Raw genomic sequence first — 15379 nt, forward strand, 5'->3', positions numbered from 1 at the left:
ACGCGCTGTTGCTTTTTGAAAAGTGTGAGGCCCTCTAGTGGTGGACAGAAAGAGTTTGAAAACTTACAGCATCTGGTATTCCCAGGCTGTCTCCCATCCAAGTACTAATTAGACCCAACCCTGCTTAGCTTCTGAGATCAGGCGCGCTCAGGGCGGTGTGGCCGTAAGCTGCTACAAGTGTCAAAACCACGCCCGGCAAACCAGTACGCTCTAGCTTCGGAAAGTCCGGAAACACACCGGCTCGCGGCTCTAGGCCATGTACCTGGATGAGCAAGCCAATCAGCGGCACAAGGTTCAGCTGTGCAGCCACGTTTTCCTTTTTTACTGCCTCACCCTCTTCATCTGTGTCCTCCTGAATGTGGAGAAAAACCCAGCAGCCCCCCAAAAAGCTTTTGAAACGCACACACTTGCAGTAGAAATAGTCCACAACAACAGGTTTTCAATCAAGAAAGTGTCAGCCTCCCAGGGAGTAGGATTAGGCATTTGCACCTTAATGCTGACCGCTCTGAAGGTCAATGAGCACATTGGGAGAAGCGTGACAGAATTATCTCTGTATAAAAAAAAAGAAAGAAAGAATGGTAGGATTAGAAGAAAAAAAAAGAAGCACAAGTGGACGCGCTGTTGCTTTTTGAAAAGTGTGAGGCCCTCTAGTGGTGGACAGAAAGAGTTTGAAAACTTACAGCATCTGGTATTCCCATGCGGTTTCCCATCCAAGTACTAATCAGACCCAACCCTGCTTAGCTTCCGAGATCAGATGAGATCGGGCGCGCTTTTTTTTTTTTTCTCTTTTATTAGAAAATATTAAAAACGATACACAGAAATCAACACATCATGACCAAGACAAAACAGAATCGATGAAACAAAAAAAATAGTTTAAAAGCCTGTAAAGAAAGAAACAATCACGATGCACATCACTCATGATCAAAAAAAGACATGAAATCTGCTGTGGTCGTTACTAAACAACGCCTGTCCCTCCGGCGCCTCTTGTGCGATGTCCATGCCCGACTTGTGGAGCAGCAGGAGGTGAGCCCTCAGCAGCTGGTGAAACAAATGCCACCTGTCCATACACCGGCCTTCTTTCATCTTCTTTGTCCTGGTGACGTAGATGACATGTCTCGCAAACGCCAGCATGAGGTCGACCACTCGCCAGCCCTTTCTTCGTTCCTCCTTTCCAACTCCAAAAAGGCTCGCCCATCTCCAGTCTCCATCGGTTGTCCAGGAGAAACGGCATCGGTCTCGCACCAACTGCCTCACCCTCTGTAAAAAAACCACCACCACACGACAGTCCAAAAACATGTGCTCCAGTGTTTCAGGTGCAATGCCACAGACGGGGCACAACCTGCTGTATTGTGCTCTGTTAATCTGGTGGAGCACCACACTGGAGTAGATTTTTCTGTGTCGCAGTCTGAAGTCTGTATCCCATACCATATGTGGGGACAAACTCCTCCTCAGACTCACCCACATGCCAGACATGTCCTGTCCAGGAAACACCTTCTCCCAGACCTGTTCCGCCCGTGGGACTCTGGTCCACCTCCCAACCGCCATCCTGTACCAGGCCCTGGTTGGAACCACCCACACCTCTCGAGGCGTCCCGTTATAGATCACTTTGAAGGTGAGACTTGACCTAGGTAGCGTTGAGCATCCCCTGCCCCTCAGTATCTCCAGCCACTGCTGGGGGAAAGCTTCAACCATTCTCCTGTAAATCCTTTTGGTTCGAAGTCTCCTCCCGCTATCCGCCCCTCTACAAAATCTTTGCATTATTGACGATTCTTCACTCAATTCCCCACCGTTCACAATATCCCTCACCACTGTGCATCCACTCTCTTCTAGTGCCTTACACCCAAATGAAACACCATTCATAGTTAACGCACTGTTTCTGAAAAGGGGCTAATTCAGTACTTGTTCTGGAGACAAGACACATTGTGTCAACCAACCACCGACTCCCCTCCAAGCTGTAATCATTTCACCCACATACGGATCCAGCCCCGCCTGAACACTTCCCCACCCCTGGCAAAAAATGCCCAATCCCAGTCGTGTGTCCCTCTCGAGGTCCCCCGTCACAAAATCTTTCCATATGTGCATTTCATGTGTGTCTAAAAGCCTACTCACCATTTTCAACCGCAGAGCGTCCCGTCGTGCACCCACATCTACCAAACGTAGACCACCTCTCTCAATGTCCTTTGCCAATGTCTTTTTGGAGATCTGGTTTGCCTTAGACCCCCAGAGAAAACTGGAGAACATCCCATCTATTTCGCTCAACACCGTGCTTGGCAGGGAGAAAACAGACAAAACATAATTCAGTGAAGCCCCTGCCAGAGAATTAATAATCACCACCTTCCCCTTCAGTGTTAAACGTCGCAATTTCCACAAGGTTAAAATCCCAGAAATCTTTGTAATCACTTTATTTCAATTCGTTTGCACCATGTGTTGTGAGTCTCCACTCAACCATACGCCCAAAACCTTGATTCCACCCTCTGTCTCTCTAAAACCCCACTTGTTCTGAGTCCCAGTCCGATTCCCTAAAGACCAAAGCACAGATTTCATAAAGTTGATTTCTGCCCCTGAGGCTGCACAAAAAAGTAACAAGCACCTCAACGCAGTGTCAACACTTTGCTCATCCCGCAGCACGAGAGTGGTGTCATCGGCATAATGCAATATTTTCAGCTCACGTCCAGCCGGTGTGATCACGCCGGAGATATTGTCAGTCTTGTTTATCAGTAGAGCCAAGGGCTCAACCGTCAGGCTGTACAGCATTGCTGACAGCGGGCATCCCTGCCGGATCGACCTTTTCACATCAAACACGTCAGTCAGCAGACCGTTGCACGCCACCTGACTGGTCGCAGCGTCATACAAGGATTTTAACCGTTGGATAAAAAGAGGCCCAAAACGGAAACGATTTAACACACGCCATAAAAAGGAATGCCCCACCTTGTCAAAGGCCTTCACAAAATCCACACTCAGTAAGTTTCCCCCCGACCAAGCCATGTGCTCAACCGAGTACCTCAAAGATAAAATCACATCAGCGATATCCCTCCCTGGCACACCATACGCCTGTGTGGATGAGAGAATGGAGGGAATCACCTCTCTCATCCTTCCTGCCAGGATTGTAGCCAGGATCTTATAATCCAGGTTCAGAAGAGTGATCGGCTGGTAGTTGGCCAAATCACATCTCTCACCTGTTCGTTTGAATATCAGCTTGATGGTCCCCAAGCAAAAGGACGCCGGTGGTGCCTGCCCTTCAAAAAAAGCAGCGAACAGCTGCTGCAGAATTGGCAACAACTCAGCCTGAAATGTCTTATAGAATTCGGCGGTTAACCCATCCGCACCCGGCGATTTGTTATCATGCTGCCTCATTATAGCTGCTCTGATCTCTGCCTCGCAAACGTCAGCCTCACACACCCCCACCTCCTCTTCACTCAGTCTAGAGTCGACATGCTGCAGACACTCTTCAATTGCAGTCACATCACAACTCTGTTCACGGAAGAGAGCGGAGTAAAAACCTTCCACTCTTCTCATGATTTCCTCCGGTTGGACACACTGCACCCCATCATCGTCCTTTATGGCTCTGATGACGGCCTTCTCCTGCCTGTTTTTCTCCAGACCAAGAAAGAATGCAGAGGACCTCTCGCCGTCAGTGAAGTTCCGTACCCTCGCTCGAACAGCTGCAGCCTTACACCGCTCAGATTCAAAACGTTGCAAGTGTGAGAGGGCTGCAGCATACACAGTCGCATCCCTCGTCGGGTCTTCCGCAAGCAAGGCTGCCTCCGTGTTCAGGATATCCCTTATACATTTTTCCTCTTCCAGTAACCTCCGTTTTCTCCTCTTACAGTAAGCTATTGTCATTTTCTTTAATTTCACTTTCAGTCTCCCCCACCAATTAAAAACATCATCGATCTCAGGTAACTGCTCAACACTAAAAAGAAGCAGTGTCTTCACTCTCTTAAGATAACTTTCGTCCGATAATACACCGTTATTTAAGATCCACAACCCCCCGTTAGAGCGCCCTTTGATCCCACCCACGACCACCTGTACTTTAGCGTGATCGCTCCACGTGCAAAAATCATAAGTAATATCGGTGATTAGAGATGTTGCCATATGACCTGCGAGCACTAGGTCAATCCGAGACTGTTTTAATTTTCCCTGCACCATCTGTCTCCTCGAAAATTGTCTCTTTCCTGGATTCCTCACTCTCCACACATCAACGACATTCAGGTCTAGCATGAGAGAGAACAGCTCATTTCTGCTCACGTCACATTTATGTACATTGTTCCTGGACAGATAAAGTTTCGATAAAACCATGTTAAAATCACCAATCAGCAAGGAATTTTCGTTAATAAGTGGTCTTAGCGAACGAAAAAATAATTTACGTTCACCCGGGTCATTTGACGCATAAATATTAAAAACTCTCACCGTCTGGTCTCCCCACGCAATATCTAAAACTAGTTTCCTCCCCTCAGGATCTGTCTCCACTAGGGCGACTGTGTCAAAAACCCCCTGTCTCACAAACACAAAGACCCCCGCTGTCCTCCCAGGACCGACTCCATAAAAGGCAGGACCTCCCCACCGCCTCCGAGTCTTTTTAAAGAACTCCATTGTCCAGTGCACCTCCTGCATACAGAGTATGTCACACGCTGTTGTAAAGATATCACCTATTTTAGCTTCATTGGTCACTCCTCTGATGTTCAGGCTGGAAATACTGAGCATTATTGCAAAGAAAGTGCAAGAAGCAACCCACAATCGCGTCATGATGTCTGTAGCCTCTGCCTCCGCAGTCGTTTTGACTCTCGCTTCCTCCGTTGCGCCCACCCTGAAGCAGTCATATCCAAGGTGTCATCCACCACATCGTCCACGACCCTCTTCTGAGCCTGGTCCACAGTCTCTTCCTGCCGAGGGGGTAAAGATGTCACACGTTGCGTTAGTAAGTCCTGGCAGCCCTCCTCCTCGGAATCATGGACTTCTCCATCATTCGAGGAGGGAGCGTGCGCCCCGAGACCCCCAGACGCTTCTTGCAGGACAGGGTTCATCACCCCTCCCGTCCGGACAGGGGCAGAGCCAGCGATCACACGCAGAGCTCCCCCGTTCACGGAATCAGACATCATCGGGGCAGGACCCACTCCGGGAGTCCCCCCCGCCTGGATAGGAGCAGCGGCAGCACTCTGGAGCTGTCCACCCTCCTTCACAGGAACGTCGGCTATCGACAGCTGGTCTGCCTCAGAGACCCCTGCCGCTCGGACCAGATCGGGATCTTCCTCCACCTCCTGAATACCGAGCACGCCTTCCCCCTCGGTCGACTGCACACAATCCACCCCCTGCTTCGGGAGCACAGCGTCTTCAGGCTGGTGAGGCTCTGGGTCACTGACTCTCCGCGGCGCACCTGCAGTGGGCGCAACCTCCGTCTCCTCATCCTGCGAACAGAGGCAGCGCTCCGTGACAGACTTGCACGCAGCGCAAAAAGTGGGTGTCGTCTTGCACTCTCTAGCATAGTGGCCCTGTACCCCACATTTGTGACACATGAAGTCCGGGCATTCTCTAACAATGTGCCCAGGCTGAAGACAGATCCTGCACACCTTCACTTGCTTGTCATGCAAAACCCTAAAAAACTCAGGCCCTGACGCAGCCTGGAATCTGGCCGACTAAGGAAGAGATTGTACAGTGTTGCTAAATTTCACTTTGACAAAACGCGTACCATCCGCTACGCTCGTCCCCAGCCACATCCGCCTCATGATCGGCGACACTGCAGACACTCCCCAACCGCGCAGCTTCTCTAAGATCTCCGAGTCATGTATGTAGGCCGGCAAACTCAAAAACGAGACCATAAGCTCATTATTTGCAAGACTTGTCCCCAAAACTTTCGTGTTTTTTATCTTAAAACCATCCAACAATCTATCTCTACCTACCACATTTGAGAGCGTCACTTCAAAACGGTTTTCCCCCACCGCCCTACAGGCTACAACACCACCACACAGCAATTTGCAGTACTTAATCAATTCCACCACAGACACATGATCATCACCCACCAATTCCACTTGGACCGTCAAGTCCTTCTCATATTTAACCCTCACAGGCGACACGCTCCCAGCAGCACGAGCCGCTTCACCCACGCTCTCTCCACCCCCCGTCCCCTCCACCGCCGCACTCCTTGCTGAAAACTCCTTCCCTACTCCAACCGCTCCACTCCTCACAAAAGCACCACTAGCCGACGCCATTGTGAAAAAAAGGAGCTCTTCATTCTGTGTGTGGTGGAATAAACGCCGGTCTCAGATAAACGCCTGTCTCTTATAAAGGCCGGGCCGGCTGCCAAATTATTGGAATAAACGCCGGGGCTATTATTGGAAGATATACGGTATTTTATGCATTTAATCTCAATTTCAATGTTATTTATTTTACATACATTTTATGTATTTCATTTTATTATATCACGCCAATCTGGAGTGAGTTTATTGTGAGTCTCCGCCTCTTTCCACGCCTCTACCACGAGACCGCGGGATGTAAACAGTTTCTACTTTAATAACGGCGGAGAATTGTACAAGTCATTGTTGAAGCCTTTGAGGGAGAACCATTCCAACATTTGATTTTTGTCAGCGGTTCTTTTGGATTTACATTTATCCTTTTTGTCTAAAAGGAGCATTTGGGTGACGCCGCTGCAGAGCGCCCCCCCCCCCAGGTTACAGTCTGATCAGATGCATGTGAGAAGCGCGTTCAGAGGTATTTAAAATAAAAAACCATCCTAACAAGTGAACAGCTGGATCTTTTTATCTGTTTGAAAATACGACCAGTTCCTTTCAAGTTTGTCTCGCACTCCTCAGACGGCTGTGTCTAATTCAGGCTGAAGCTGGAAAAGTGCGGCGAAGATGAAACTTTGGTTGGTGATTTTATGCGCATATACGTAACTTATAATTTATAAGCTACAGTCAAAACAGTGAAAAAAGAAAAAGGAACGTTAATCAAACAAAAAAGTCCAAAGCACATAACCTCAGACTGAAATCTATTTCTCCAGAGTAAATCCTCATCTAAAAATGTCGACAGCATGCTCCTCTTGTTTTTTCAAACTGCTGCATCGGTACATTCCATTGAGGAAAACAACAGTAGGACAATGATTGGTACATTGTTGAATTGTAAAGTAGGTGTTAAAAGGTCTTCACGGACCGCATTGATGAAGTCTGCTCCCATTGGCTACCCGTCATCTGTCAATCAAACCCCCCAGACGTTCAACGTCTGACCCACAAACGCAGTATGTAAACTATTCTAGGAGGCTATTCCCGCGCCGATGCTAACACAACAAACCTTTTATTACTCAAGGAAAGTCCACGAAAATGAACATATGAGATTACAAAAAATAAGAGATAAACCGAGCTGTGAAATAGAGCTGTAACAAGTGTTCAAACACTCGGATTCTCACGTTCTGCTCCTGAAAATTTGAGTCCGAAAATTCTAAAGCCGAATGTGCTAACCGACTGTCACCAGAAGTAAACAAATCTTTGAAATAAAGTGTCAGTGTAGCTTCCTGTTTTCAAACTAAGATCAGTAAATGCTTCCTTATCCGTTCAAAAAAAGAGACAGAACTTCCGTTCCCTGACTTAAGTTCTGAAATTTTCTGAATTTTGTGATAAATGAGTTTTTTTACTCAGAAACTTGAAACTGTTGTGCACTTTAAAAAAAAGGTTTTCATAAAAAGTGTTTTTTCTTTTTTTTTGACAAATTCACTTTAATTACCTTTGTCTTTTCGAACAAATGTGAAGGCTGCAGTATATCAGCCACATCTTATCTCAGTTGGTTTATTTTGCTGCACTAAAATGTTTGTTTCTCAATTGTGACTTTTTAGTTATATGTTTCTTTAAATAGTCAGAAAAGTGAGCCATGACATGTTTGTAACTTTTTTTTTAGACCGGATGGGAAAAAAAGAGGGAGATGGTGGTATTTCAGAGAATAGCTGAAAATATACTTTATTGACATTTATCGTGATGTATGTCGTTATCGTGATATAAATTATTTTATACTTTGGCATAATTTGTTTCCATATTCCCCAGCACTAGCATATGTACATCAATTATCGGAATTTAAAAAAAACTAGTATCATACAAAATAACTTTTTTTCATTAGAAAAGTCATTAATATAAACCAATTATCAAACATAAAAAAATGTATGCAGAAAATCTTTTTCATTAGAAAAATCATTGGTATAAATCAAGTATCAAAAATCAAAAATATGTGCAGATTATTTTCCTCAGATAATTCACTAACATGAATCACACTTTAGGAATCCAAGTGAAGTGATATGATTGGACCCTTTGTCCAAGGTAGATTTTGCTTTTCCTGCTGTGAGGTTGTCCTTTTGATTAGAACAAAGTTTATAAGTTGTGCTCTCTGTAATGACTGCAGACTTTGTGTGTCAGGTCCATTGTACTTCCGCTGATATTGCAGCAAAGTAAGTTGTCTGCAGGTCTGAACTCCCTGCTGAAAATCAGGGTTAGTTGACTTTTAGACCTTGTGCTAGATCCCAGGTGCCATGGTTTTCTTGAAATCAAATATAACTCTTATGTTGCTTCATTTAGTTCCTCTGATGTCCGTGATCAGCCACTTCTCAAAGTCTTTCATGTTTTTAGAGACCTGATGTCTGGAGTTTAACAGCTCACAGCTGTTTTATGCCAACTGGGTGGACTTCAAAGTTTTTCTTAGCAGCACAACTTCCGGCTTAAACAAAGGAGCATCTTCCTGAAGGTATATCTGAGCTCAGCACTGCGAAATGCATAAATGGCAGGGTCGATGAGAGCATGGCTCATAATTAGTACTACATGCAGCTGGAACAGTGATCTGTAACACTCGCAGTAAGGGTTTAAGGGACACACCATGATGATGATCAGATGAGTGAAAAATGGTGCCCAACACACCACAAAAGCTCCAAAAAGGATGGTGAGCGTCAGAGCCCCTCTTATGTTGCTGGCCCACCGCCGCTGACACTGACACTTGCCCTCACCACCAGGGGGGAGGGCTGCAATGCTCTTGGCATGGATACGTGCCAGCAGAAACATGTAAACATAGAGAAAGCAAATAATACCCAGAGAAACGATGAAAAAGACAACAAAACAGATCATAATGAACTTGAAGTCAAAGAACCTCACCATCAGCACAGCTGACACACCACATGTAGTCCAGATGAATACCAAAATACCTCCAGTTCGCTGCATTGTCATGATGTTGTGGTATCGCAATGCATGGAAGATGGTGATGTAGCTGAGAGATAGAAAGCAAAGAATATTATGGTTTATTACTACCCTCAACAGTTTCTGGAGATCACCACTATAGTTTGTCACAAAAAATGCATCAAAAGTGTACCAGCCTCAAAATTAAGGTTCTTCTTATTCTTTGTCTCTAAACTGTTCCCATTAGTGCTTTCCACAGTAAACTCTACACCTTCCTCTAATCCTCTTTTCTGCATTCTCCTCCCTCACATCACCCTCATCATGTTCTCATTCACCACATGCATTAAGCTCATTTCTTGATCTTTTTGACTCTTGTCCTGGTGGCACCAATCTGAGTGGGAACCGGAGGCAAAAACAAAAAAGATGATGGCAGAAAATCATTAGCCAAACGGAAGTCCAAGACCGGAACATTACCCCCCCCCCAAACACACACCGCCACACACATTTCGGTTGAAAAATACTCTTGATTTTGGTTTGTTTTAAGGTATGAACCTTTGACACCTGAGGTGTTTCTGTCAAAACCTACGATGCTCTTTGACACACCGTACCTCATTACCAGTCAATGTTAATTTGCTGATCTGCAGAGAAAAGCATTTTTGCACTGGTAAGCAACATTTTAAGGCGGCTTTTCACCAATGTGCAAAACATTACTGATAAAGCGAAATGTTATGTTGGTAAAGGGTTGAAACTAAATGCGGTCAAATGTAAACACTGGTCTGGAGCAAATGCTCCAATGTAAACGTCTTGACAGTTTTATAAATCTGATCATTTTTATAATATCTTTCTTCTTTCTTTATAAGGTTTTTACCCTCTTTTGACTAAAAAAAACTTTACTAAAAGTGGCTACAACTCTGAAGTCTTGTGGAATGTATGTTTCCAGCTAATAATTTTCAGCTGACATCATGTCTGCCACCAGGTCCTCTTGACCAATCTCAGCATCCTTTTCATCCTTTTGCCAACATCACAATTCCTCCTCCAAACATGTCCAAATCATCTCAGTCTGCTTCCCTGCATTTATTTCCAGAACATATACTCATATCATCTGATGGTTTTTATCCTTATTTATTACTTCCAAATAAAACTTCAACATCTTCATCTCTTCCTCATGTCTCTTCTCAGAGCCACTGTTTCTAAACCAGGGGTCTCAAACTCGCGTCCCGCGGGCCATCTGCGGCCCCCGGGATGATAATTTGCAGCCCACGTCTTCATATGAAAGATTAATGTTCGTGCGGCCCGCAAGGCTGATATGAATGACAGTTGTTGTGTTCAGTGTTCAGATGATCACACCAATCACGGTGAGGTATATGACTCTGGAGGCGGGACATCGGCGGACTGTCCAGTACCTCACTCACTCATTCATTCATTCCTCCAATCAGCTGGGCGGAGGAGGAGCCATGAAGCACGATAAATTCATAAATTCGCGTGCCCGCGCAGGGAATTTGCTGCTCACGGCTTTTCAAAAAATGTGTTTCTGTCACCGCGCCGTGTGTAGGAGGAGCTACCAGCTCCGTCTGTGGATGTCTCTCTTAGAATGAACACATATATGATGTTGAGGCATACGGTTTTTGACATGCTGACTGTTTCTATTAAATCAGAGCTCCACAAGCTCCGAGCCACAAACCTGTAGCCCGCCCCGCGCGGCGATCCGCTGCTCCCGTCTGTCAAACATGTGATCCTGAGCTTGGCTCGCACCTGCGCGCGCGTCTGTGACTTTTAAGGTTCACACACTGACTGTGTCGGCGCGCATTCCAGTCCATGCAAACGCGAGTAGAAGTCCGATATTCTGCTACACGCGTTTGCATAGAACCCCCATGGAAAGCGGCCCCCGAATGCGCACTGATGCAGCCTGCGCGCGCGAGCACGCCACACCTCCAATGAATGGAAGACATATAGATCAGATTTATTTATTGTGAGGAGTTCTATAAAAATCTACAAAAAATGAAATCCATCAAAGATTTTCTCGGTACCGCGGCTTCTCTCTCTCTGAAAGAGACGCTGTTAATACAGACATTTAAAACTGAATAAAAATAGTTTTCTCTAGTCAGTCAGTCAATAAGTGGTTTCTTCAGTTGTCTGTATCTGCTGTATGGTCATTATTATTTTTTTTATTTATTTATTGCTAATTTATTTGTTTTTTTTATTAATCTTTTAATTAATTTATTTGTTTTATGAGTTAGTTAGTCCTTTTTATTTTGAACAACACATACATAGTACATGGTTAAAAAAAAAAGAAAACAACAGAAAATTCTATATAAATTATAAATAAATACATTACACCTCTATTATGTAGTTCGAAATGGAGTAGGAAGAAGTTTGAAAAACTATTTTAATTCTACCCCCTAGCAATATATCTTAAGTTCAATCTTCAATATAAACTATTTCAGAAAAAGACATACCCTTTTTTATATATTAATCAGCACACACAAAGATCTATACACGTCGTTCATTATTTATTCATTATTTTGTGTTAAAAATAAAGATATTTGAGAACACTGTAATGTTTTATCAGTGTTTTTCTTGTGGAAATCCTGATGCGGCCCAGCCTCACCCAGACTCTGCCTCCAGCGGCCCCCGGATCAATTGAGTTTGAGACCCCTAATCTAAACCAAACAACATGTCTGCTCTCATAACAGCCATCTACAACTTTTCTTTTCACTCTTGATGTCGATCTTTAGTCACACATCTCACCTATAACCTTCCTCCACCCATTCCAACCTGCTTGCACACACCCCTTCAAATCTTTCCTACACTCTGTTGCTCTGGACTGTTCAATATCACAGTCCTTAAAAATTCCTGTCTAACCTCACCTGTCAGTCTGTCCGTTACAGGAAGCAAGAAAGGGACTCAAAGTTTAGCTCAGTGCAGTACCACTTACCTTCAACTCTTCTTCCACACCTGCATCACATCTGACCTCTGTTTTCCAGCTTTCACACATGTCCTGCACAACTTTTCTATTTCTATACATTGATTTCCTTATCCAAACCACAGCTCCACTCTCTGTCGTCATAGACTTTTCTAAAGGTACAGACACAATGCAGATCGCCCCAACCTTCTAGTTTCTATTCCAGGGACATTCTCAAAGCAAATATTGCATCTGTGTTTCTTTTTCTTTGCACAAAAACACAATGTTGCTCACAAATGTTCACTTCTGACTTAAGATATCAGTGTTTCCTCGCAATTGTTCAAATTTTGCAGTCTGGTCGTTTTGTAGATTCTTTTCAGCACATATTTACTTTTTTTTCCCCAGCAAACTGTGTTCTGCATCCTGATTGGCTGTCAAATGTTATTGTTTGTCTCATCATCTTCAATGAAGCTCTCACTTCATCTTTTTTTAATCTTTTGTACTGCCTGTCCCAACTCTGTGCTTTTTAGGTTCTCCTTCCATCTTTCCACATTTTGTGAAAGCTGTCAGTCAGCATATTTTATCAGTGTCCTTTTTCATGCAAACCTGCTGCTCATTCTTCCATCTCTTTTTCTCTGCATCACCATTAAAGACCCATCTCTCCCACGTTTGCGTCCAACACAATTCCTCATACACCTTCTTTTTGGCTTTTGCCACCTCCACTTTCACCTTTTGCTACACCTACCCCTCCTTCTGTCTGCTGTCTTACGTCTTGTCGGTCCTCCACATTCTACAGCCAACCTTTTCCTTTTAACACACTCCTGAGCTTCCTCATTCCACCACCAAGACTCCTTCTCTGCTTTCTTCATTCTAGATGGCACACCAAGACTTTCTTTCAAGTCACTGTGAACACTTTGGCAGTAGCAGTGCAGTCATCTAGAAGAACCTTCTGATTAAGATGTCTGAAGCAGACTAAGATTCCATAATGAAGCATGAGTTTTTTTGAGAAAAGCTGGACGTTTGCATCTACCGCTTTCATTGTTTAATCATTGGTTTGCAAAACAGCGTTATAAATGTTCAAAAGTCTTTCCTGTTTACTTACCGATCCACGGCAATGGCAAGGAAACTGAAAATGGAGCCAACAAATGACATGCAGAGCAGGCAGTCCATCATGTCATCCAGCTTGGTCTCTGAGGGACCTCTCTTCTCCAGGTGTCCCACATCAGCAAAAACGATCATCAGGTTCTCCCAGGTTTTTGTCAAACTTGCAATGGTGTTAAAGGCAGCCAGACTGCAGATGAAGCAGTACATGGGCGAGTGCAGGTTTCTGTTCAGTATGACGGCCAGTACAACCAGCGAGTTCTCAGCCAGGCTCACCATTCCAACCGTGAAAAAGATGAGGAAGGGGACCTTTACCTCTGGGCAGTCTGTCCGGTTCAGTGAATTAGTATTCATGACTTCAAAGTTAGATCTAAAGAAACTAGATCAAGTTGTGAAAAAAGAAAGAGGTTTTGAAAAATTAGAACACTTATTATGCAAAAACATTCATTTTGGCACTAAAATCATGCTACAGTATTTATGAAATTAAAATTAACATCTTGTAAAGTGTCACCAGATAAGAATCATTTTTAGTAACACTGATTATTTAAGATACAATGTGTTTAAAACAAACATTTGTTTAAAAAAATAAATCAGACAATATGTCTAAAACAACAGGCAAATTATAAGCTTTAGTATTGGGACAATTAACAACTCAAAACATATGGTTATTCTCTTCATACTCATGGTATTACACTCACAGACTTGTCTCTTTCTCTGTCCAGAAAATGATGTTCCTATTCTTTTGTTTCTCAAGGTTGTGTAAGCTTAAGCAGTTTTTTTGGAAGGGCGTGAAGCAATTTTGATCTTTCTTACTCTTGCTACCTTAATAAAAAATGCTTTCTTTGTATGTGATCATCTGTTGTTATCAACTGTCTTTCACAGCATCATATTTATTTTTCAATATTTCATAGAGCTGAATGAAAACCTTTTATTTTTTTATTTTTTAAATCCCCAATCATTCCTGTCATGATTTATCTGCCAATAGACCCTTTCACGCAACATCACACATCGCCGGAAAGTGCTGAGTCGCTTCTGGTGTCTTTTGTTTGGAAGAGTATTAAAATATTGACAATATTTATTTTCTAAATGTCCTACCTGGTTGTATTTGTTTCCTACTATTAGATCGTTCAGAAATCAGAGTACAAATGTCAGTAATCCTGCTTACAGAACGCAACAGCTGCTGCAGCTGATTCCCCAAATTCCTATGGATATTAAACGAGTTGTGGATTATTTCTCTCTGACAATAGTTAGATGAAGGTTACAAGAACTTCACTGAATGCTGCTGGTTTGATTATGCAGCTAATTATGATTTTATTATTTGAATCTGTGCTAATGCTAACACTAGCATTAGCATTGGCTATGAGAAGTGGAGCTGCAGAAGATCTTTTCTGACCAGTTCTAAGTTTCCTAAATTTCTGTGTTCACATAATCCTTGTAAACAGATCAAAAGTCAGACAATTCCAGCGTGTCTGACATTAAAGTCAAACTCATGACTGTTGTAATGTTTTCTACTGCGGTCAGTGAGCTGCTGTTAGCTTCAGTTAATTTAACTACTGAAGAGATTTGCTAAAAATGCAAAAAACATTTACAAAATGTTAATTTTTCTAAACAACTTGAAATTTTGTTAAAGACCTATAAAAACCACTGAAGTTGGCTTAGATCTAAAAAATACATTGGTAGTAAGTTTGCTTAAAATTACTCAATACATGCCAACTTTACTAAAAACATTTAGTGTGCTGCTTAAATATGAGCTAAACTCAAAAATTGGCCTAAAGAATGCTTAGTAGATGCCAAATTAAGCCAAAAAAAAAAAAAAGAAAACTAGCACATTGCTAAAGCTAAAATTACTCAGTAGATAAAGAATTAGCCAAAAATGTTAGCATTTTGCTAAAACATTAGCTAAATTCTAAATTAGCATTAAAAAACCTCAAAAGATGCTAAAGTAACAGCTCAGAACCAATTTATTTGACAATGACTCTAAAAGATGAAAACATAGCCCATAAATATAAATAAAGGCTTGTTGCTATTTTGCTTAAACATACTGACACAAATTTAATTTATTCCAAACACCTGTCACGAAGTGGATCTCCTATTGATTTGCGGCAAACAGGGAATAAAAATCATGCATGTTATAGGTTTGCTAAGCTGTTGGACAGGACAAGTAAAAAATAAATAAATAAATGACAATTTAAGCCGCGAGCGACGTTGGATGGCCCGCAGTCGCTATCCGCCCCTC

At 43.2% G+C, this 15379-nt stretch overlaps 1 protein-coding gene and 1 pseudogene across 1 annotated transcript; both read right to left on the reverse strand.

Annotated features, from left to right (window-relative positions):
- Window positions 1–60: 60 nt before the first annotated feature.
- On the reverse strand, window positions 61–169 carry LOC112141266 (annotated as a pseudogene).
- Window positions 170–7677: 7508 nt separating this feature from the next.
- On the reverse strand, window positions 7678–13517 carry mc2r (melanocortin 2 receptor). Its single transcript, XM_024264358.2, has 2 exons — window positions 13145–13517; window positions 7678–9231 (listed from the first exon to the last, which is right to left on the reverse strand). Exons 1-2 carry the CDS (start codon window positions 13495–13497, stop codon window positions 8673–8675), a joined length of 912 nt encoding a protein of 303 aa, XP_024120126.1. The 5' UTR covers window positions 13498–13517; the 3' UTR covers window positions 7678–8672.
- Window positions 13518–15379: the final 1862 nt, after the last annotated feature.

The sequence above is a fragment of the Oryzias melastigma genome, linkage group LG6 (genome assembly GCF_002922805.2).
Source record: "Oryzias melastigma strain HK-1 linkage group LG6, ASM292280v2, whole genome shotgun sequence".
Lineage (NCBI taxonomy): Eukaryota > Metazoa > Chordata > Actinopteri > Beloniformes > Adrianichthyidae > Oryzias > Oryzias melastigma.